This window comes from Lampetra fluviatilis, chromosome 51 (assembly GCF_964198595.1).
Source record: "Lampetra fluviatilis chromosome 51, kcLamFluv1.1, whole genome shotgun sequence".
NCBI lineage: Eukaryota > Metazoa > Chordata > Hyperoartia > Petromyzontiformes > Petromyzontidae > Lampetra > Lampetra fluviatilis.
In genome coordinates this window covers 5498934-5520404 of record NC_136325.1, presented here as the reverse complement: position 1 = coordinate 5520404, position 21471 = coordinate 5498934, and the positions used below count along the sequence as shown (strand labels likewise).

The following is a 21471-nucleotide window of genomic DNA, read 5'->3' as shown; positions in this document are numbered from 1 at the left end:
TCCAGCGGTGGATTGACAGGGGGCTGCACATCATGATCTAATCACAACAGTAAATAATCTGCCAGGTTACGATACAATCGATACCTTTTATTTCAGAAAACGTCATCACTGCTTATCTCATAAAATGTTACTTCTCGTACGAAGGTTTCTTAAAGGTTCTCTGAGAATCTAAGAGAGGCTCGTGCGACGCATGCATACACATTTTACGAGCAAAACCCAAAGCAATAAAACCGTCGGGAATAAAAAAATGTAGGCGGTGGTGGTTGGTGCACGCCTGTAACCCAGCGCTGGAGGTGATGGTTGCTGGATCACCGCACAGATGGTGTGTAAACCTGTGGATATTGAGGAGGAGAAATACGCTGTGCTCACCAGGAGAAGGCGGTACGGCGGAAATGTGGAATCCAACTTATTCCTGGTTCTTTGGGTAACGTCACGTAGATAGAAAAGAAAAATCTAAATTCAAAGCAAAAAACCCCACGACGTTTCGATCACAAGACCGCTTGTGTTGGGATCGAAACATCGTGGGTTTTTTTAGCTTTCAATTTAGATTTGTGTTTTCTATCTACGTGACTTTACCGAAAGAACCAAGAATATGAATTCCTGCAGTCACGAAAGTTTTAAGTCAAAATTTGGACTTCTCCTGTTCCGTCAGTATGGGATACAGTGTTACCTCCTCGCATGTGCAGGCTGCCTCTGGGCGCCACGGTGACGGTACGTTCACTTCCTCGCCTGGTACGCAGGAGGCCGTGGGTTCGATCCCGAACCCTGACGCCTGCTGCTGTATATTTGGAGTTTGCGTGTCTCTCTCCCCGTGGTCGCGTGGATTTTTCTACGGTTTTTCACTCTACATTTAGAGTATTTGCCTGCTCTACATTTCCACACGATGAGCCACTTCGTTGAGCTATCATTTGTGATAGCTAGGTTGCTTCCGAGAAAAGGCCATATAACTCAGCGGGCCTTACCTGGTAAAACACAAACAAATAGTTTACTCCGCCATATAAACACTCATTTGTTGACCTTCATATATAGAGGACCGCAGAGCTTGGGAAATTGTTGGTGCTGGCTCATCGTGTGGCTGCCTTCCCGCTTGTCTGTGGTTCCCCGCGCCTCTGAATAATTTCTCTGAATCATTGGAGAGTGGACGAATACTGCGCAGCATGTTACAAGCTGAAACATTATAATCATCAATCTTGATTTGAAGCTTTCGTGACTGCAGGCATCCATGCTCTTTGGTTCTTTCGGTGAAGTCACGTGGGTAGAAACAATTACACTGGTCAACAAAAAAAAAAATTCTGGCCTGGACTTTTGCAGCTGTTCTAGACTAATTTCAGGGTGCTGATTCCAAATCTGATCTCAGATTTGCTTTATCACATCATTTTATGCTATCGGCATACCCCATTTTTATTGATTTTGCCCGAAATTAACTCTGTCACTTATGATTGCAAGTTGTTGCGAGTCAGTGACTGCTTTAGTGTTAAAATATGGTGCTGTATTTTAATGATAGTGTGTTTATAATATAATTTAATGTAGATATCCACATTTATTTAATATTTTTCTTCTGCAGTTTTCATTGAAAATGCAATATTTGATATCTCAAAAACCTGATGTGATAGACAAAAACTGACGTCAGATTTGGAATCAGCACCCCAAAATTACCTTAAACCCGTTGGAATACCTTATGCCAGAAAAAGTGTGTTGACCAGTGTTATAATCAATCTTGATTTGAAGTTTTCGTGACTGCAGGCATCCATACTCTTCGGTTCTTTCGGTGACGTCACGTGGGTAGAAAAATAATAGATCACGACGTTTCGATCGCAACACAAGCAAATCGTCATCAGGTGGGACAACCACAGCAAGAAAAAAACTTCTTTACTTGACTTTACTGAAAGAAACAACGAGTATCATCATAATCACAGCAAGTACGAGAGAAGCCCTCTTAACGACGGTAATTGGTTCCACGAAACCGGTCGTCAAGTGATTTGGTCATCGAGTGAGTCTAGGAAACACACGGTAGCATCAAAAGTTACCTTTTTCTCCCCCAAAAACGTACTTTATAATATTTTAACAATGGATATTAATACATAAATATACTAACAACAATTATAAAAATAACATCAAAATAAACATGGTTAATCAATGCATTCATTAATATTTAGTGTACCTACAACAGCCCATCGTTAACAGGGGAATAGTCCGTAAGCGAACATATTGGGCTCTATGGAGGCACAACACCACTATACACTACATTATACACTACACTATACAATATTCTACTCTACACTACACATTCGGCTCTATGGAGGCACTACACTACACTATACACTACTATACACTACACTATAGACTACACTACTATACACTACACTACTATACACTACACATTCGGCTCTATGGAGGCACTACACTACACTATACACTACTATACACTACACTATAGACTACACTACTATACACTACACTACTATACACTACACATTGGGCTCTATGGAGCACTACACTACACTATACACTGCTATACACTACACTATAGCCTACACTACTATACACTGCACTACTATACACTACACTATACACTACACTACTATACACTACACTACTATACACTACACTATACACTACACTACTAGACTACACTGCTATACACTACACTATAGACTACACTACTATACACTACACTACTATACACTACACTATAGACTACACTACTATACACTACATTACTATACACTACACTACTATACACTACACTATAGGCTACACTACTATACACTACACTACTATACACTACACTATACACTACACTACTATACACTACACTATAGACTACACTACTATACACTACACTACTATACACTACACTATAGACTACACTACTATACACTACACTACTATACACTACACATTGGGCTCTCTGGAGGCCCGTTGTTAAGCGAATAATCGTTAACAGGGTGGTCATTAAGATGGGTTCTTCTGTAATGCTTTTTTTTTACTCATAACCAGGTGAGAAAGTCAATTGAGGCTACACATTTCAAGAGGAACCCGGCAGATGCAGATAAAAACAACAATATAATAGCAATTTGTTTAATCGCGAATGTCCTTTCAGGTTATAACCGGCACATGGAGCGAAACGTCGGACACCATTGCTGACGAACATCCCAGAGAGCCACACAACACGACCGCCATAAACCTACGCAGCAGCAGTAGTAGTCGTGAAATAATGTCTTCCTCTTGGCCTCCGATACCTCTTTTCATTTCCATTTGCACATCCGAACTGTGCCGGGGCCATGTGAAGCACCCGTCAGGATGCACGTTTTTTTTCCACTGCACAAGCCCGGGCCGTTCCGTGAGCGCTGACGCGTTTCGGAGTTGCACCGCCTGACGTTGCACGCATTTCGTGCGTCGTTGGCCCCGTCGCTAGCGCGGCTTGGACCCGAGTCGGATTCGGATGTCTTGTGGGGCCGGGAAACCATGGTTCGCTTCCAAGCTTGCCATGGTAAAATGCCAGGGAAAAACTGGCATTTTTACCATGGCGAGCCTTGGTAACACTATTAACTATATTTTTTATTGTACCAGGTAAGGCCCCACTGAGCTACATAGCTCTTTTTCAGAAGCGACCTAGCGACAGTGGCTCATCATGGGAGAACTTATAGCAGCCAAATACTCTGAACGCGTGACGTTGAGTCCAAAATGTGGAGGGAAAAATTGTAGAACCCGGAGAAAAGTCCACGCAACAACGGGGAGAACATGCAAGCTCCGAATTTCAGCAGGCATTAGGGTCGGGATCGAACCCACAACCTCCTGCATACAAGACGAGGGAGTTAACATCTCCTAGCCACCGTGGGGCACACGTGTGTGCCGGCCACGTGCTGGCACGGACCGGATGTGCGAGTGGAAAAGGGGTATCAGGGGGTGTGCCAGGAAGTACGATCTGTGACGGGTGAAGAGGAGAGGTTAATGAAGTCAATGCTGATGATGAAGATTACAGAAAATTGTCATAATTGAGATCAAAGTGCACTGTAATCCACGCGTTTCTAAGGAGGCGCTTTAGCACAGGGTAATCTATATTTAGATACCCCACTGATTGAAAATGGGCATCTCAATTCTTCTCAACAGCGGTTTGAACGCTCTGAAAGCGACGGATCCATATCTCACGGAGGAGAGCGTTGAAATATTGAATGCAGTGTGCGTGTATTTTGGTGGGGTATCTATAAATGGATCGCCATTCATTTTGCATAGAGTTGTGGTAACATTGTCAGCAGAGGTAGTTGTAAAATTAACCAACACACTAAATGCATTAAAAATAGAACGTATAAAAATCTAAATTGGCTATAATCAGCAATAAAATATAAAAGCATTTTTGATTTCTAATGCCACTTTTCAGTCTTTCGCACATTCTGGTTGGCACATTTAGAATTTCGTAGACTTTCATTTGTGGGCAGTTGATCATCCAATGTTCGTGTTCTCATGTCGAGGTTGCCGAGTGAGCCAGTGGCCGTCTTCAGGAGAAGCAACGTGGTGACGATTTGACACACGATGGAGACCCGGCGTCAAGGAGCATGAACCATCATCACGCGAACTCCGCTCATCATCGCAGCAGCGGCGGCCATCGAACGAAAACGGCGGTCACCGCATTACGCACTTTCAGATGCGCTTCTGTGGACGTCTGGAAGGTTCTTGCTTCCGATGTGAGGAAGCCACTGGAGCTATGCACTTTTAAATCTAGATTGAAAACTAATTTTATAAGAACTACTTTTTGCGTTTGCGTTGTTGTCCTTCCGCTGCACCTCCGATTAACACGGTGGACTAGTCGGAGGTACTGTGCAAAAGAAGTTCAACATACATACGTACTGTACTTACATAGATACCAATAGACTCACAGAGACATCCATAGGTTCACACTCACACATCCGGCGAATATCTGAACATCTTTAGGCGAATGATCGACGCAGCCAGTGGCATTAACTGTCTCCCCCTTGATTTTGAGATTGCCGCCCATAAGTCGTTCCCTGGGCTATTCTGAACAGTCCATCGGTGCGGGATACAGGCACAACATTTGCCGTACGATGCTCAGCTGGTGCAGTTCAATAGAGACCATTGCGCTTGCAAAGCGCTGCTGCGGTGGCCGCACGTGTCAACCTTGAAAGCTAAAGCCACTTTTAGGCCAATTGCTCGACAATCCCCTCCCCCCCCAGTCAAAAAAAAAAACCAATGGACCCATTACTAACAAACAAAACTGACCCATCAATAAAACCGCACGTAGGTGGACACGACGTCGCTCCCCAGCGCGTTGCTGGCGACGCACTTGTAGAAGCCCGAGTGCTCGTAACTGGACGTCTGAACGTACAGCGTCCCTGCGGGGTGCAAGTAGACGCCGCCGCTGCCGCCGGCCGCGTGCGCTCCAGCGCTCGCCGTCGACAGCTTGGCGCCGCTCGGCAGCTCCCACGCCACGTCGGCCTTGGGCACGCCGATGGCGGCGCATCGCAGCCGCAGCCTGGCGCCGCGCTGCGCCAGCACGGTCCGGGGCGGGCCCCGCGTGATTCGCGGCGGGTACGCCACCACGATGACGGGCACGGCCGCCGACGCGTGCCCGGCCGTGTTCTCGGCGTGGCACACGTACGTGCCGCGGTCGTGCGGGGTCGCCGCGCTCAGCGCCAGCGTGCCATTGGCCAGCAGCGCCGCGCGCCCGCCGGCGGCGGAGGCGCGGGACGTGCCGTCGACGCTCGCGCCGTTGGGCAGCACCCAGCGGACCGTGGGCTTGGGGTTCCCGCTGACGACGCAGTGCAGGAAGAGCGGTTCGCCGCTGGTGCTGCGCACCAGGCCCCTGTGGCGCAGCGCGATCACGGGCTTCTGGCCGACCTCCAGCGTCACCGCTTTCTCCACGAAGCCCGCGGCGTTCTTGGCCGTGCATCGGTAGGTACCGGCGTCCCGCTGGGCGGGACGGAGGATCACCAGGGCGCCGTCCTTGGCATGCCGGAAGTTTTCCATCTTCTGCCACTTGCTGACGAGGGTTCCGTTCGGGAACAGCCAATTTGTTTCTGGCGTCGGCACACCGGTTGCCGAGCAATTCAGCGTGACCACCCTGCCTTCTTTGGTGATGATTTTCTCGTTTTTTGGGTTCTTTAAAACCGGCTTTTCCAACGTGTCTGTCACGGCCAGCTTCACGCGCAGCGTCGCCTCTCCGGCTTCGCTGCGAGCGACGCACAGGAACTCCCCAGCGTCCGAGCGCCGCACGTTTTTGATTTCCAGCGTCCCGTTCTCGAGCACGGATATCCGGCTGCCCTCATAGGGCGTAGTCAGCACGACGTTGCCGGGCATGACCCATGCCACCCGTGGCTGGGGCACGCCGTCCGCCCTGCAGTTGATCCGCTTGCGCGAGAACTTGACGGCCGAGTCGCCGGTGACCACGTGCCTGTCCTGGTTCCCGTTTATGACGGGCTTGACGAGCACCACCTCGAGGCTGATCGCCTTCGAGTCCTCCCCGAGCGCGTTGCGGGCGATGCAGGTGTAGACGCCGGCGTCGGCCTTCCCGACGCGCTCGATGATCAGTGAGCCATCCTTCTGGACGCGCGGCCCGTCCGCGGACGTGAGCGGCGCCCGCTTGGACGGCAGCACCCACGCGACGCTCGGCTTCGGCTCGCCGGCAGCGTCACAGCCGAGCCGGGCCGCGTCGCCCCCCCGGACCTGCAGGGGCACGGCGGCGGCGGCCTTCTTGGCGTGGCCCTCGATCTTGGGTGGCCTCGCCCTCGGCGGCACGCTCAGGCGCACCGTCGCCTCGTCACCTCCGGCCGCGTTGCGCGCCACGCACGTGTAGACGCCCTCGTCCCCCCGCGCCACGTTCCGTACGAGCAGCGTGCCGTTCCCGAGGACGGTGCGCCGCCCGCCGTCCTTCCGCTCGCCATCGCCGTCCGCCATCGTGCCGTCGGGCAGGCTCCACGAGACGTCGGGCCGCGGGAGGCCCGAGGCGACGCAGTCGAGCCACGCCGTGCCGCCGGCGCCGACGACGAGGTCCGTCCCGCTGGCACCCGCGGCGCGCTTGTCGATCCGCGCCGCCTCCAGGGTCACGTTCATTGTGACCCCCTGCATGTCGTAGCCGAGGCTGTTGCGCGCCACGCACAGGTAGTCGCCCGCGTCGCCCTCGATCACCGTGCCCACGCTCAGTGAGCCGTTTTCGTGCACCGAGACTCGGTTGTCGGGGCTGCAAGTGCACGATGGGGGGGGGGGGGAATGAAATAAATTACCACCACGGTGGTCGATATTCGAAAGTATGTTGAACTTATTTCTCACCGTACGTAGCCAACCGTGCGAATCGGAGGTGCGGGGGAAGGACAAGAAACTAAACACAAAATTCAGTTCTAAAGAAAATAGATGAATTTAAAGTTCATAGCTCCAGTGGTCTCCTAATATCGGAAGGAAGAGCGTTCCAGATGGCCGCAGAAGTGCGCACGACGCGGTGACCGTCTTTGTTCGATGGGGTGGCACGTCATCTTGGCTTGTTAATTTTTTTGTCTGAAACGGGTGCAGTTGTTTTAAAAGACGTCGTTACTCGCCGCAGAGAATCACGGTGACACGATCGCCGCCACTCTACGATAGCTGGCGGCAAACCTTGCCTCGCAGTCGAGCAATGTTTCTGAGGTGCCGACCCCACACGACATCTGAATCTGACTCGAGTCCCAGCCATGCTACCGATGGGGCCAACGACGTGCACATTGCGTGTGACATCAGGCGGTGCACCTCGAAACCCGGTTGTCACCGCATCATCGCGTGTGACGTCAGAGCTCACGGCACGGCCCTGCTTCTGCAGTGAAAAAGGAAAACCCGTGCATCTCGCATGGCCTTGTGGGTGCCTCGGTACCGACAAAGTACTTGTACGTGATTGCAACAGAACCGGAAGAAAAACCGATGACGTACACGCGCACGTCATCAGAATGGGGAGAGGGTTAAGAGGAAAACCAAGTTTACCGTCACGTCTTTCTTTTCGTGCAGTCACTGGTGATGAGACTGAGACCGTCAGCTCACTGCAATTGAGAAGCCAGTTTACTCTTGGGTAGCTTCCAGGATACCAACTCAAAATCTCAGCGGTGCCAACTCTGGCCTTTTGAGTTTTCCGGACACCTTTGCTTCGCCTGCTCTAGCACGTTCCTCTACCCTCCTCTTACCCCAATGCAGCTCTTCACTTTTGTCGAGGCTAATTGAGATGAGGTTGCAGTTGATTTAGGAGCCACCAAACCAAAAAGGTTGAGAACCCACCGATTTAGGTGCTAGAAATAGTAAAAAAAAATTGTTTTACGACCTAACCAGACATGATCTCAGCACGTAAGCGGAGGTATGGATCGGCAGAACGTAACGAACTCGGTCCATTCCTGGTTGATCATTGGCTTCAGTCAACGAATGGTAAGTGTTTTGCACAGTACTGTGTGGAAGCTGGGCTTATTCATATATTTGGACTCGCACACTAAATTAAAAAGTCACTTTAGAACTGCTTTGTTTCGTTTGTTTTCCTTCCCCTGCACCTCCTGTTTACTACGTATGGTGCGAAATAATTTCAACATACATACACAGACTCACACCAATAGACTCGCACAGAGACCCATAGAGTCACACAGAGACCCATAGACTCACACAGAGACTCATGGACTCACATGGACACCCATCGACTCATCACACAGAGACCCATAGACTCACACAGAGACCCATAGACTCACGCATGTACCAGTCTCGGAACATGAATGGCAGCATAAATCTCTTTTTTCACCTGTACAGCGTATCGATCACGATCTTCGAGGGCAGCCTCCAAATGACTTTCGGCTGGGGGTCGCCGGAGGACACACAGTTCAGGAGCGCGACCTCTCCGTACCGCACGTCCACCGCGGCCCGCTGCTTGTTGCGGGCGATCTTGGCTGGCGAGAGGGGGCTGCTCACGCTGAGGCTGACCACCCTCCTGTCCACGCCCATGGCGTTGGTCGCAACACACTCATAGCTGCCGCTGTCGGCCGTCGCCAGCCGGGCGATGTGGAGCGTGCCGTTGGGGAAGACGAACAGCTTGCCCTTGAGAAACTGCGACGGCCTCACAACTGACCCGTCGGACAGCAACCAGCGGACGCTCGGTGTTGGAAAGCCACCGGCGCTGCAGTGGATCACGAGGCTCTGGCCCACGACGCCAGGGAGATCCTCTGTCTTTTGCTGCGCGATCTTGGGCGGCGCGGAGATCACGTCGAGCTGAAAGCCGACTGTGTCCGTCCCGGTGGGGTTGCTCGCGATGCACTTGTAGCTGCCGCGGTCGGACGCCGCCACCCGCCGGATGTGCAGGGTCCCGTCGGGCGCCAGCGTAACCCGGCCCTCGCCAAGGCTGGCCGTACGCAGGAACGAGCGGTCCGGCAGCAGCCACGACACCTGCGGCTTGGGCCGCCCCTCGGCCGGGCAGCGCAGCTCCACCGGCTCGCCTTGGTGTGCCGTGAGGTTCTGGAAGCGCGGCTGGCGTACCCGCGGCCGGTAGGCGAGGACTGTGAGAGTCACGGTGTAGTGGTCGGAGCCCCGGTCATTCGCGGCCGTGCACAGGTACTGCCCGCGGTCCTGCAGGTGGCCACTGCGGACGAGGAAAGTGCCGTTGGGCAGCACCTCGAACCGGCTGCCCAGCCTGGAGCCAGCCCTGATGGTGGCGCCTGGGAAAACCAAAGCCGCAGCTGTTCATTAGCACTGGACGAGTGTTTTTTGTTTGCAACGTGCTTATTGGATACACTAAACAAGGGATGCTGCTGTGTTGTGATGGATAGCACACTGGACTTTCCAACCAGAGGCCTCCAGATCAACTCGATCTCCTGGCACAGCAGTTTCCACGTGATAAGCCAATTTGTTGAGCTATCATTTGTGATCGCCAAGTCACTTTTGAAATAGACATATATGGCTCAGTGGGCTTTACCTGGTAAAATGTATTAGTTTATGGAAATAATTGGCTGTCCGTACAACAAAACAACCACGTGAATTCTGCAATATGTCACCTGTGGCCACTTTCGTCCAGCTGATGGTTGGCGGAGGATTGCCAATCGCAGGGCAATGTATTGCGACGTCCGAGTCGGCCACGATCGCGATCATCGTGCTCGCCTTGTCCACGATCACCGGCACGCCATGCAGGCTATCCTCGTCGGCATCGCCGTGGGGCCGCACGGCGTTGGACGAATCCGAGCCGCTCTCTTCCCTCCACGTGGTGGTCTTCTCGTCGCCGTGGTTGTGCTGGTCTTTCGGTGGAGGCCCCTCGGCAGATTCCGCCGAAGCTTCCCCCTGTCGGTCGTGAGCGTGATCCGTTTGCAGCACGGTCGTTGGGGCCGTCATCGCCGCCGCCGCCGCCCTGTTGGGAAACGCTCTCTTGACGTTGCGTGTGGTCGGAGCCGTGGGCAGCGGCCGTGTCTTGGTCGAGTGGGCGCCCTTTGGGATTAACCTCGTGTCGGACACGGCAGGACGTGGCAACCCATCCCAGGGAAGCGGCGCTTGGTATCCCTCCTTCACCGGCGGTCCGGTGAACGTGTTCTGCCAACGAGACGGAGGCGAACCGGCCGCCGGGTCGGATCCCGTAGCCGAGCGCGATTGTGCCCGGGCTGCTCTCGATGTGGACGTGGCCCCTTCCCTCTGGTCCGTCACGCCTGAGGGACGCCTCGTCATGCCGCGGGGTCGCTCGGAGCCCTCTGAGGACGACGTCGATGACGACCCATGCGCGGGCCCCGTCGGCGTTTGAACCTGCGACTCCAGCTCTGGATCAGCGGTGGCGGAGACGGCCGCCCGCACCGTCGGGTCCCCGTCCGTGCTGCGGAATTTCCCCCACGTGACTGGAAGGAGTGCCTCGGGCTGGAGGAAAGGCAAGAGGCTTGCGGCCGGAGTGCCCACGGCCGAGGCCCACTGCAGCTTCTCGTGCCAGCGTCCGTACGCGCTTCGCGGAGGACTCGGAGGGAGGAGAGCGCTGGGCACGGTCGTCGTGCTGGATATCCGGTGCCAGGAATGCTGCGCTTCTCTTGCGTGCTCCTGCACCTGCGGGCGCGATGGCAGCCTCGTGAAGGAGTTGTCGGGACCCCAGCCTGAGTGCTCTGGGTCCACGTTCGCGGGAAGCGCCCCCGCGCGGTCTCCCGCCGCCGAAGTCCGTCGAGTCAAGGCGACGTCCGATTTCTCGGTTGTCGCCGACGTGGTGGGGAAAGGGCTCAGGATCGTTTCCGAAACTCCGTAGTCGGCGTCTGCCGTGCTCGTGTGAATGGCCGCCCGCGCGCCGAGCGTGTACGTCTCGGTGTACGCGGCCTCGTACGCCGGCGTCACGGGCTCGTCGGAGGAGACCGTTTCCACGATGGCGGAGTGGTCGTCGGAGAGCTCCACCAACCCACCGGAAAATGTGCTCGCCCACTCCGGATCACGGCCACCAGAATACCCCACGGTGACCCCGCGGCTCGCGGCGCTCCCTTCAGTGCTTGTCTCGGTCTCGCCAGCAGCTGATGCCCCGGGCGAAGGGGCGAGGTCGTGTCCGGCCGGAGTCGCGGCCGCCGCCGTGACGGCGAGGCTGTCATTGTGGCCCCCCCGGCGCCTCCACTCTCTGTGCCGCCGCCTCACCTCCTCCAGCACTTGGGCCCACCGCTGAGGGTCGCGCTCCTTCACCGACACATTGTCGATCCTGCGTGGGCCCGCAGGTCCAGCGGGCCTTCTCCCGCGTGGCCCACTCTTCAGAGCATGCCCGCTCTCCTCACCCTCCTCGTCGTCCTCCTCCTCCTCCTCCTCATCTTCCTCCTCCTGCTTCTCATCCTTCTCCGTCACTCTGGCCTCGCCCGCCACGCTGTTCCCGTGCTGCTTTGCGCTTGGGGGATGCGTCAAGGAGGAATCGTTTCGCGTGGTGTTGTAAAGGTCCACGCGGGGCAGTCCGTCGTTTCCCGAGGGGAAATACGAATTCTCATTGTTTAGCTGGGAGCTCGGCCTCCACCCTCTTCTCGCGTCGCCACCATTGGCGTCCGGCGATGCGACGGTGACGTTCACGGACAGGACCTTGGCTCCGAGCCGATTCATGGCCACGCACCTGTAGAGGCCGCCGTCCCCAGCGCCGATGCCCTTTATGTTCAGAGTGCCATTCACGGTGGCCGAACCGTCCCCACGCGAAGGCAGGTCCACGGAGACCGAGCCGTCGGGGAAGACCCAGACCACTGATGGGTCCGGCGAGCCGAGCACCCTGCAGGGGAGCCCCAAGTCTCCGCCAACCAGCACCGACAAATCCTCGCCCGCTGCCCCCTCCGCGATTGCCGGCAGCACCTCGAGCCTGAACTCCGTCGCATCCGCGTCGTCTCTCGTCGAAGCGACGCACGCGTACACACCCGAGTCTGCCACCTGCGCCGACTTGATGAGCAGCTGCCCACCGCGGGCCGCCGTCACGCGGTTGTCAGCGCTCTCATAGGGCTCCCGCACCCGCGTGCCATCGGCGAGGGTCCAGTGGAGCGCGGCCGGCGCCCCCGGGGCGGCATCGACGCCACACAGCATCTGGACGGGCACCCCCTCCACCACCGCCTGGTTGAGCCGTGCGTCGCCGTCGCTGCCGCCGCCACGGATGAGCACCCACTCGGACGTGCCGTGGTCCCCGGCTCCATGGTACCCTGACATCGCCGTGGTGAGCGTCAGGTCCAGGCCGTCCTCCGCGCCAGGGGGGCCGACGCCGCCGCTCAGCGAGACGCCGATCGTCGGCTGCAGGAGCCAGTCGGCCTCCGTAGAGACGCTTGCCACGAGGGCCGCGCCGTCGCTCAACAGCTCCCCCCGCTCCGCCACGACGGCGTAGAGGCTCGCGCTCGCCTCGCCGTGAACCTTAGGCAGCTTCGTCAAGCGGAGCTCGCGCCGCCGCGGGCCGCCTCCCCCCGCCGCGTCGCCGCCCACCCTCGCCGCCGCCTCCCCCCCCGTCGCGCTCAGCAGCTGCCGCCGGCCGTCTCCGAGGCTCGAGTCGCACGCCAGGCGCGTCTCGAACGCGCCGTCCACGAGCACCGTCCCGTCATCCAGCCGCCGCACGGCGACCGGCGTGGCGGCGCGCGGTTCGCCCACGCGGCACCGCAGCGTCGCGGCCCGCCCGGGCCCGGCCGTCAGGTTGAGGCCGAGCGTGGCCCACGACGCGCGCGCCCGCAGGAGATGCCGCAGGGGCGGCTCGCCGACGCCGTCGCCGTCGGGTTTCCTCGGCGTCCCGGGAGCGGCGACGGACGGCGCGGCGCAGGCGAGCCGCCGTGCGGGGACGGAGAGCAGGTGGCGCCCCTTGTAGCGCGCGGGGCTCGCGCAGCGGGGACACCGCGAGTCTCCGTCTCGGCTCCCTCCGTCCACCGCCGTGCACTTGAGAACGTCTGCGGCGCGAGGGGAGACGCACACGGAGAGGTAACGGGTGAAGGCGTAGGCCCCGTTGAACCGCTCGCTTGCGCCACTGCTGGCGGAAGGGCCCTCCTCTGGCAGGAGCTCTAGCGGTTGTTTGGCCTACTCGTCCGCACTGGCGAGATGTCTTGGAAGAGATGGCAGTACCCATATTTTACCCCACCACACGCGACCTGCGGTTGTACCCAAAGAGACTGCCGAGGCCAGGGCGTGGATTTATGAAACTAGATCCGTTGTTTCATTCGCCGTGCCGGGAGATGGAATCGAAGCGGTGACCCCTGTATTGCAGGTCACAGCGTGCTGACCGTCACACCACGGCAGGGACCGTTGAGGCTAAAAAGGGTCGGTAGACATGCACACGCATGAAATGAAAAAAATGTGCTCACAAGTAAAAAAATTGTGCCTCTGTATAGATGAACGGTGCGTAGCGCTCTTCTCTATTGGTTGGCCTTGAGCCAGTCGTGTGACTTGTGCCTTCTCCAAAAGGAGATCTAGATGATCACCTTCAGTTCAAAGCAGGCGAGAGGTCGCTCAACCAAAGAGCGTAATTGTTAAAGGGAGACATGGGTTACAAATGCAGTCAAGCAAGCAAGTGGAACACAGGCTCGGGACTAACACAGGCTCGGGTCTAACACGGGCTCAATGCGAATGTAGAGCAACACGCATACAACCCCGTGCGATCTCTGCGATGTGATTGGAAGTTTCCATCCCAGTGGCCCACGAGGGGGAACAGTGTTCGGATTTGTCCAGCTCATCGGATTCCTCCTGCAGTCTAAATGAAGATCCTCAATCGCATATCAGGCGAGCTAATTAACATCTCGCCACCGTGCCGAGATGTTAACTAACCTCGCCTACCTTTGCGTGATCAAACCCGAAACACAAACACCGTGAATAACACAACGGTTTTAATGTAATTTTGGGGTGCTGATTCCAAATCTGGTATCAGTTTTTGTCTATCACATCAGGTTTTTGAGATATCAAATATTGCATTTTCAATAAAAAATGCAGAAGAAAAATATTAAATAAATATGGATATCTACATAAAATGATATTATGAACATACTATCCTAAAAATAAAGCACCATGTTTTAACACTAAAGCAGTCACTGACTCGCAACAACTTGCAATCATAAGTGACAGTTAATTTCGGGTAAAATCAATGAAAATGGGGTATGCCGATAGCATAACATGAAATGTGATAGAGCAAATCTGAGGTCAGATTTGGAATCAGCACCCTGAAATTAGTCTAAAACAGCTGCAAAAGTCCAGGGCAGAATTTTATTTTGACCGGTGTAATCTCGATCACGCGAAAAAGGCTCCGCGCGACATCTCTAAAATCCCCCCAAAAAAGTTCCCACGGCGACTCCGAGCCAAGGGCGCTGACTCACCGGCTGCATTCCCCGCGGCCCACTCGCGCAAGGGCCTCAGCGCGCAGTCGCACACCCAGGGGTTCCCCTGCAGCGTGAGGCTCTCCAGCGCCGGCATGGAGGCCAGCAGGGAGGGCGGCAGCGAGCGGAGGCGGTTGTCGGCGAGCGAGAGGTGCGCCAGCGTCGACACGACGGCGCCCCGCGCCACGAACGCCGTGGCGAACGCGTCGGCGTGCAGCGAGCGCAGCTGGTTGCCCTCGAGCTGGAGCAGCCGCAGCGACGTGAGGCCCACGAAGGCGTCCGGGTCGAGGCGCTCCAGGAGGTTGCGGTCGAGGTGTAGCCGCTCGAGCGAGCGCAGGCCCCGCAGCGCCGGCCTCCGCAGCGAGCGCAGCTTGTTGTAGCTGAGCTTCAGCACCTGGACGGAGGGCACGCGGCGCGATGGAGGTGTCACCGTTGTGGCAGCCTGCAGCTATGTAGTGAACGCCGCTTCTGATACGCGCGACCGGGTTTGTCGATGTCAAATGGTTGGCCATGTCGTAACGCCGCTGTCCACCACCGATGAGATGCTGGGTTCGAAACTGGAGCGGCCGCCCGTGACTAAACCAAGTTTGTCGCTTTAAAGCTTTCGTGGCTGCGGGAATTCATCTTCTTGGTTCTTTCGGTAAAGTCACGTAGAAGGGAAATAATAAAAGAATAAAAATAAAACATAATATATTAATATGTAGAACGTAAATAATAAAATAATACAAATAAAACATATTAAAATATTATGTTTAATAATAAAATAATAAAAATAAAACATAATAACATATTATGTTTAATAATAAAAGAATAAAAATAAAACAATAAAATATGTTTTAATTGTATTATTTTCCTTCTACGTGACTTTACCAAAAGAACCAAGAAGACAAGTTTGTCGCGTTGAATGAGGCAGCGGGGGTGGGGGGAGACATCAGCGCCGCGCCGCGAAGCGTCGTTCATTCACGCCATCACTTGTTCGCGATGGGCCGCGAAGCTTTAAACAACAACAGCAACAACACAAATAAACGTCGAGTGACCGAGGTGCTCGCAGTGGGGGTCACGGAGGGTCACCGTGACGCGCACCTGCAGCGCCCGCAGTTGGCCGAACACGCCGTCTGGCAGGAAGCGCATCTCGTTGCCGTGCAGCATGAGGATTTCCAGCTTCGCCAGGCCGGCGAACGATCCCTCGTCCAGCGCCGTCAAGCTGTTGTACCTGGCGCGCACACAGCAGGACGCAAGCAACGGAAGGTCACGCGACGTCATGGGCGAGACGACAAAGTCGCCGCTCCGTCGACGCTTCTCAACCGGTGCCCCCCACCTTAACAGCTATCCCCCCCCCCCACCAATGACGTTCACTGGTTACCCCCCCCCCCCACCATCTCCTGATTCCCCCCCTCTACCCCAGCATCGCCCATGGTACTTTAACAAACATTCTCGTCAACACTATGAGACCTCATTTACCAGTGGCAAAATATCGTAATAGGTTATTACCCTTTCAACGGGTACAAAACTGACACCTTTATACAAGGCATCATGTTTGCAATAACCACAACACAAGCAGTCAAAATGCAAAAAAAAGAAACAACTCTGATAATGATAATGATATGCACTGTCCTTGAAGTTGATTGGTCCACTGTCTTGGGTGGGTTCATGCGGAGAGGGGGGTGCGAAGGCGCTGAGGGGGGGGGGTGGAGGGTTGGAAGGCTTTTCATTACTTGCGTCAGGGCTCATTGCCAACCACGCAATGCCACCAGATCATCATCAAGACGCCCTTGAGAGACCCCTCTCGACGGCCAATGTCAATGTGGAACACGCGGGAGGAAGATGTCAAGGTCATCCGTAAAGCGGTGGAGGAGTGGCTGCTGCAGCCGACTCGGTCAAGAGGCTTGTAGAAAAAATTCCTTTTTTTTTAAAATCCTTTATATTAAGTTCCATTGCTTGCTTGCGTGCTTGCGTGCTTGTTTGCTTGCTTACGACTGTGCAAATCTTTCGGTCGTTTTTTATCCCACTTCCCGTGATCCAATCGAGCTGACATTTTGCACACAGACTCGTTGTGCGTGACAATTAATTTTCGTGAAATTTTTTTCTCCAAAATTTTACGCTGTTTAGGGATTTTTTTTTATATTTAATTACCAATTGCTTAATGGTGGCAGACAATCATCTGACCCATAGGTGGCAGCCATCTCAAGCCAGAGGACGAGAGGACTCTAGCCGCCACGCATATAAAGGATTTATAGTGAAAAACTTTGTTTTTACGGGTTAATTTTTAATCAGCATCAACAGCAGCAGCGGTACAAAAACACGAATCCCATCCAGCAGACGACCAACAACTTTTGCCCACAGTGCGGACGATGCTTTCGCTCAAGGGGCTGGTGCCTCTCATCCCACCGGCGTTCAGGAAAATGCTGCTGCTGCTGCTCGCTGTTCTTCGCAACCATCATAGTTTGCGTTGGACAGCCGAATTGAAGGACTCAACACCGTACGATGATTATCACCCAAGCGAGCGAGGGCTGTGGCTGGGCTGACTCTCAGACGATGATCACCGTACGATGATCATCACCCAAACGAGTGCTGTGGCTGGGCTGACTTTTAGACGATGATCACCGTACGATGATCATCACCCGAGCGAGTGCTGTGGCTGGGCTGACTCTCAGACGAACGCGGTTTCTGAGAGCACGTGTTTTCGCGGTTCGTGCCCCGTGTCGTTCCTCGCAATGTCCGATATTTAGCCTCGCGTGCGGGCGGGAGGGGTGGGGGGAGGGGGGACTTCTTCGGTTAAACTAAATCCAGAGTGGCGTGGGTTCTGGTGCCGAGAGAGAATTCGCTTTTGAAGACAGCTGTCACCCGGGCACGTGGAGCGAAACGTCGCAACATCGTGTCGAACAAGACAGCAGCGGACGGCTGCGCTGCAGAAGCGCCCAGCGCGTGAAGCGTCGTGATGCCCAACGTCCCGTCCCGTGTGTCCACGTTCTGAGAGCTTCTTCGGGAACTGAACTCTGCAGGAACTGAATGCAAACTGAATTTGGTTCGATAATTGTTTTTTTTACCCTTCTATCTGGTAACAAAACTGACACCTTTTTTACAAGGAGTCATTTTTGCATAGACCACAATACCTGCAGCCATAATGCAAAAAAAACATAACTCTGATAATATATGCACTGTCCTTGAAATTGATTGGTCCACACCCGAGACAGCTTTCCTTAGAGCCTAGTATTTGTTTGCATTATGGCTGCAGGTATTGTGGTCTATGCAAACATGACTCCTTGTAAAAAAAAGGTGTCAGTTTTGTTGCCAGATAGAAGGGTAAAAAAACAATTATCATATTTTTTACTGGCAAATGAGGTTCCAATGATGAATTTGGTTCATGAAGAAACTCCCAGGAACTGAGCTCTCAAGGGGCTATACATAAATGACGTCACGCGATTTTGGACGATTTTTGACACCTCCCCCCCCTCGTCACACGGCGTCACAAAAAATCAGACCTCCCCTCAAATATGACGTCACGAAGCTCTGACCCCCCCCCCCACCAAAAAAACATTTACATTTTGAAAAAAAACATGCTTCAAATCGCTTTAAAGTATTGTCATTGTAGTGCGTATTTAATGTGGCGCTGCACTCTGATGTTGTAGGAGTGTTGTTATAGCAATTAGTGTTATAACAATTCTATATTTATATTCTTGGTTCTTTCGCTAAGGTCACGTAGAAGGGAAATAATAAAATAGTACAAATATGTGAAATCCACAACAAGAAAATGTTCTTGCTGTGGATGTCACACCTGATGACGATTGCTTGTGTTGCAGTTGAAACGTCGTGAGAATATGTATTGTTTAATATTTATATTATTTTATTTTATTATTTCCCTTCTACGTGACTTTACCGAAAGAACCAATAATATGAATCCCTGCAGTCACGAAAGCTTTAAATCAAAATTTCATCTATATTTATTTAAAGTTTCGCATTTTTATGTGACGTCACATTTTTTAAACACCCCCCCCCCCTCGTCACACATCGTCACAAATGTCTGACCCCCTCCCCCTCTAGGTGCGTGACGTCATTTACGGACGGCCCCCAAGGAACTGAATGCAAACACAATTTTGTTCCTGAAGAAGCTTCCAGCACGCGTGGAACGAAACGTCGGACAATCCTGCCGAATAGCTCACGCTCGTTACGTTACTGATCATCAACAATAATCATCATCATCAATAATCATCATCAATAATCATCATCATCAATAATCATCATCAATAATCATCATCATCAACAATAATCATCAATAATCATCATCATCAACAATAATCATCAACAATAATCATCAATAATCATCATCATCAACAATAATCATCATCAATAATCATCATCATCAACAATAATCATCAACAATAATCATCAACAATAATCATCATCATCAATAATCATCATCATCAACAATAATCATCATCAATAATCATCAACAATAATCATCATCAATAATCATCATCATCAACAATAATCATCAACAATAATCATCATCAATAATCATCATCATCAATAATCATCATCATCAACAATAATCATCATCAATAATCATCATCATCAACAAAAATCATCAACAATAATCATCATCAATAATCATCATCATCAACAATAATCATCAACAATCATCATCAATAATCATCATCATCATCAACAATAATCATCATCAATAATCATCATCATCAACAATAATCATCAACAACAATCATCATCAATAATCATCATCATCAACAATAATCATCATCAACAATAATCATCATCAATAATCATCAATAATCATCATCATCAACAATAATCATCATCAATAATCATCATCATCAATAATCATCATCATCAACAATAATCATCATCAATAATCATCATCATCAACAATTATCATCAACAATAATCATCATCAATAATCATCATCATCAACAATAATCATCATCAATAATCAATAATCATCATCAATAATCATCATCATAATCATCTCGACGATCATCATGAAAGCAGCGAGGAGCTGCCGTGCCCTCGGAGCTGGCGCGCGCGCACGCAACGCAACCCACGCAAACTTCAAATCAAGATTCAACCCACGCAACTCACGCATCTCACGGCACGCACCCACCCCATGTTGATTCGCAGCGCGTCTCGCGGCAGCCCGGCCGGCACGGCGCTCAGGTAGCGGAACGTGCAGTGCACCTCTTCGCGGTGGTAGCAGGTGCACGCCCGCGGGCAGTCCCTCCCCGCTCGCTGCGCAGAGGCGACGCCGCCGTCACCGGGCAGCGAGAACGGCAGCAGGAGCAGCAGCAGCAGGAGGAGGAGGTGGTGGTGGTGGACAAGGTGGTGGAGGTGGAGTATCGTTGCTCCAGAGAGGGAGACACGGTGCGTGAGTCCAGCCATCGCGAGGAGAGGAGGCCGGCCCTCTTACACAGCGGCCCGTGCTGGCGAGCTCCTGTGGTAGCGTGTGCGTGCGTGTGTGCGTGTGCGTGCGTGTGTGGCACATGTTAGGTGCATGTGGGGAGCGGTGGCGTAGCGGTTAGCGCGCCGCGCTACGAAACCTGGAGAGCCGAGTTCGATTGCCGCTCACGGCAAACACCGGCGGCGATTGTCTGAACCGGTTCTGGGCCTCGCCTAGGTCGACTCAGCCTCAAATGAGTACCTGGTGCGGTGTGTAAAAACATCGCCACTGGGGAGACAAAGGCGGTCGGGCGTGGTGCTGGCCACCCACCCCTTCGTGTGCCGTGTCGGCCTTCATAGGTGCTCGCTAACAGCACTTGCCCCTACAGTCTTCTAAGGCTACACGGGGGATCTTTGTCTTTGTGGTGGCACACACAAGCATTGGCACACTTGTGTGTACCCGTGCCATGACATTGACATGCTTGTGCGAGGTTGTCTCTGCACTGACACCACTATGCGAGTGCGTTCCTGTGACACTGATTGTGTGTTTGTGTGTTACACTTCCATGGGGAGAGGTGGGATAGCGGTTAGCGCGCCGCCCTCTGAACCCAGCGACCCGGGTTCGATTCCCGCTCACGGCCAACACCAGTGGCGATCTGAACCGGTCCTGGGCCTCCCCTAGGTCGACTCAGTGCGGTGTGTAAAAACATCGCCACTAGGGAGACAAAGGCGGTCGGGCGTGGTTCTGGCCACCCACCCCCTCGTGTACCGTGCCGGCCTTCATTGGTCCTACTCGCTAACAGCACTGTTAAGGCTACATGGGGGATCTTTGGGGCCATCCATAAATGACGTCACGCGATTTTGGACGATTTTTGACTCCCCCCCCCTCGTCACACGGCGTCACAAAAAGTCAGACCCCCCCCTCAAATATGACGTCACAAAACTCTGCCCCCCCCCAAAAAAAAAACATGCTTCAAATCGCTTTAAACTATTGTCATTGTAGTGCGTATTTAATGTGGCGCTGCACTCTGATGTTGTAGAGGAAAACATGTATTCAAAAGTCTATTTAATTAAGTAGAACGCGTTGTCTATATTTATTTAAAGTTGCGCATTTTGATGTCACGTCACATTTCTCAAACCCCCCCCCCCTCGTCACACATCGTCACAAATGTCTGACCAACCCCCCCAGGTGCGTGACGTCATTTATGGACGGCCCCTTTGTCTTTGTTACACTGACAATGACACACCGCTCTGTACAATGGACTCACTGCCAACTCGCACAATGCATTTCTCGCTGGGATCTCGCACGGTTCAAATACAACACTTCGATTCATTA

The 21471-nt window shown here is 53.2% G+C and overlaps 1 protein-coding gene across 1 annotated transcript; it reads right to left on the bottom strand.

Annotated features, from left to right (window-relative positions):
- Positions 1-5215: 5215 nt before the first annotated feature.
- On the bottom strand, positions 5216-20024 carry LOC144948814 (immunoglobulin superfamily member 10-like; the record flags this gene model as incomplete). The annotated part of the gene is made up of 7 exons (XM_078878466.1): positions 5216-7195; positions 8753-9659; positions 9996-11644; positions 11765-13143; positions 14767-15141; positions 15831-15960; positions 19864-20024. Coding segments are annotated over 7 exons (6555 nt in total), but the record flags the coding sequence as incomplete, so codon positions are not given.
- Between the last annotated feature and the right edge of the window lie 1447 nt (positions 20025-21471).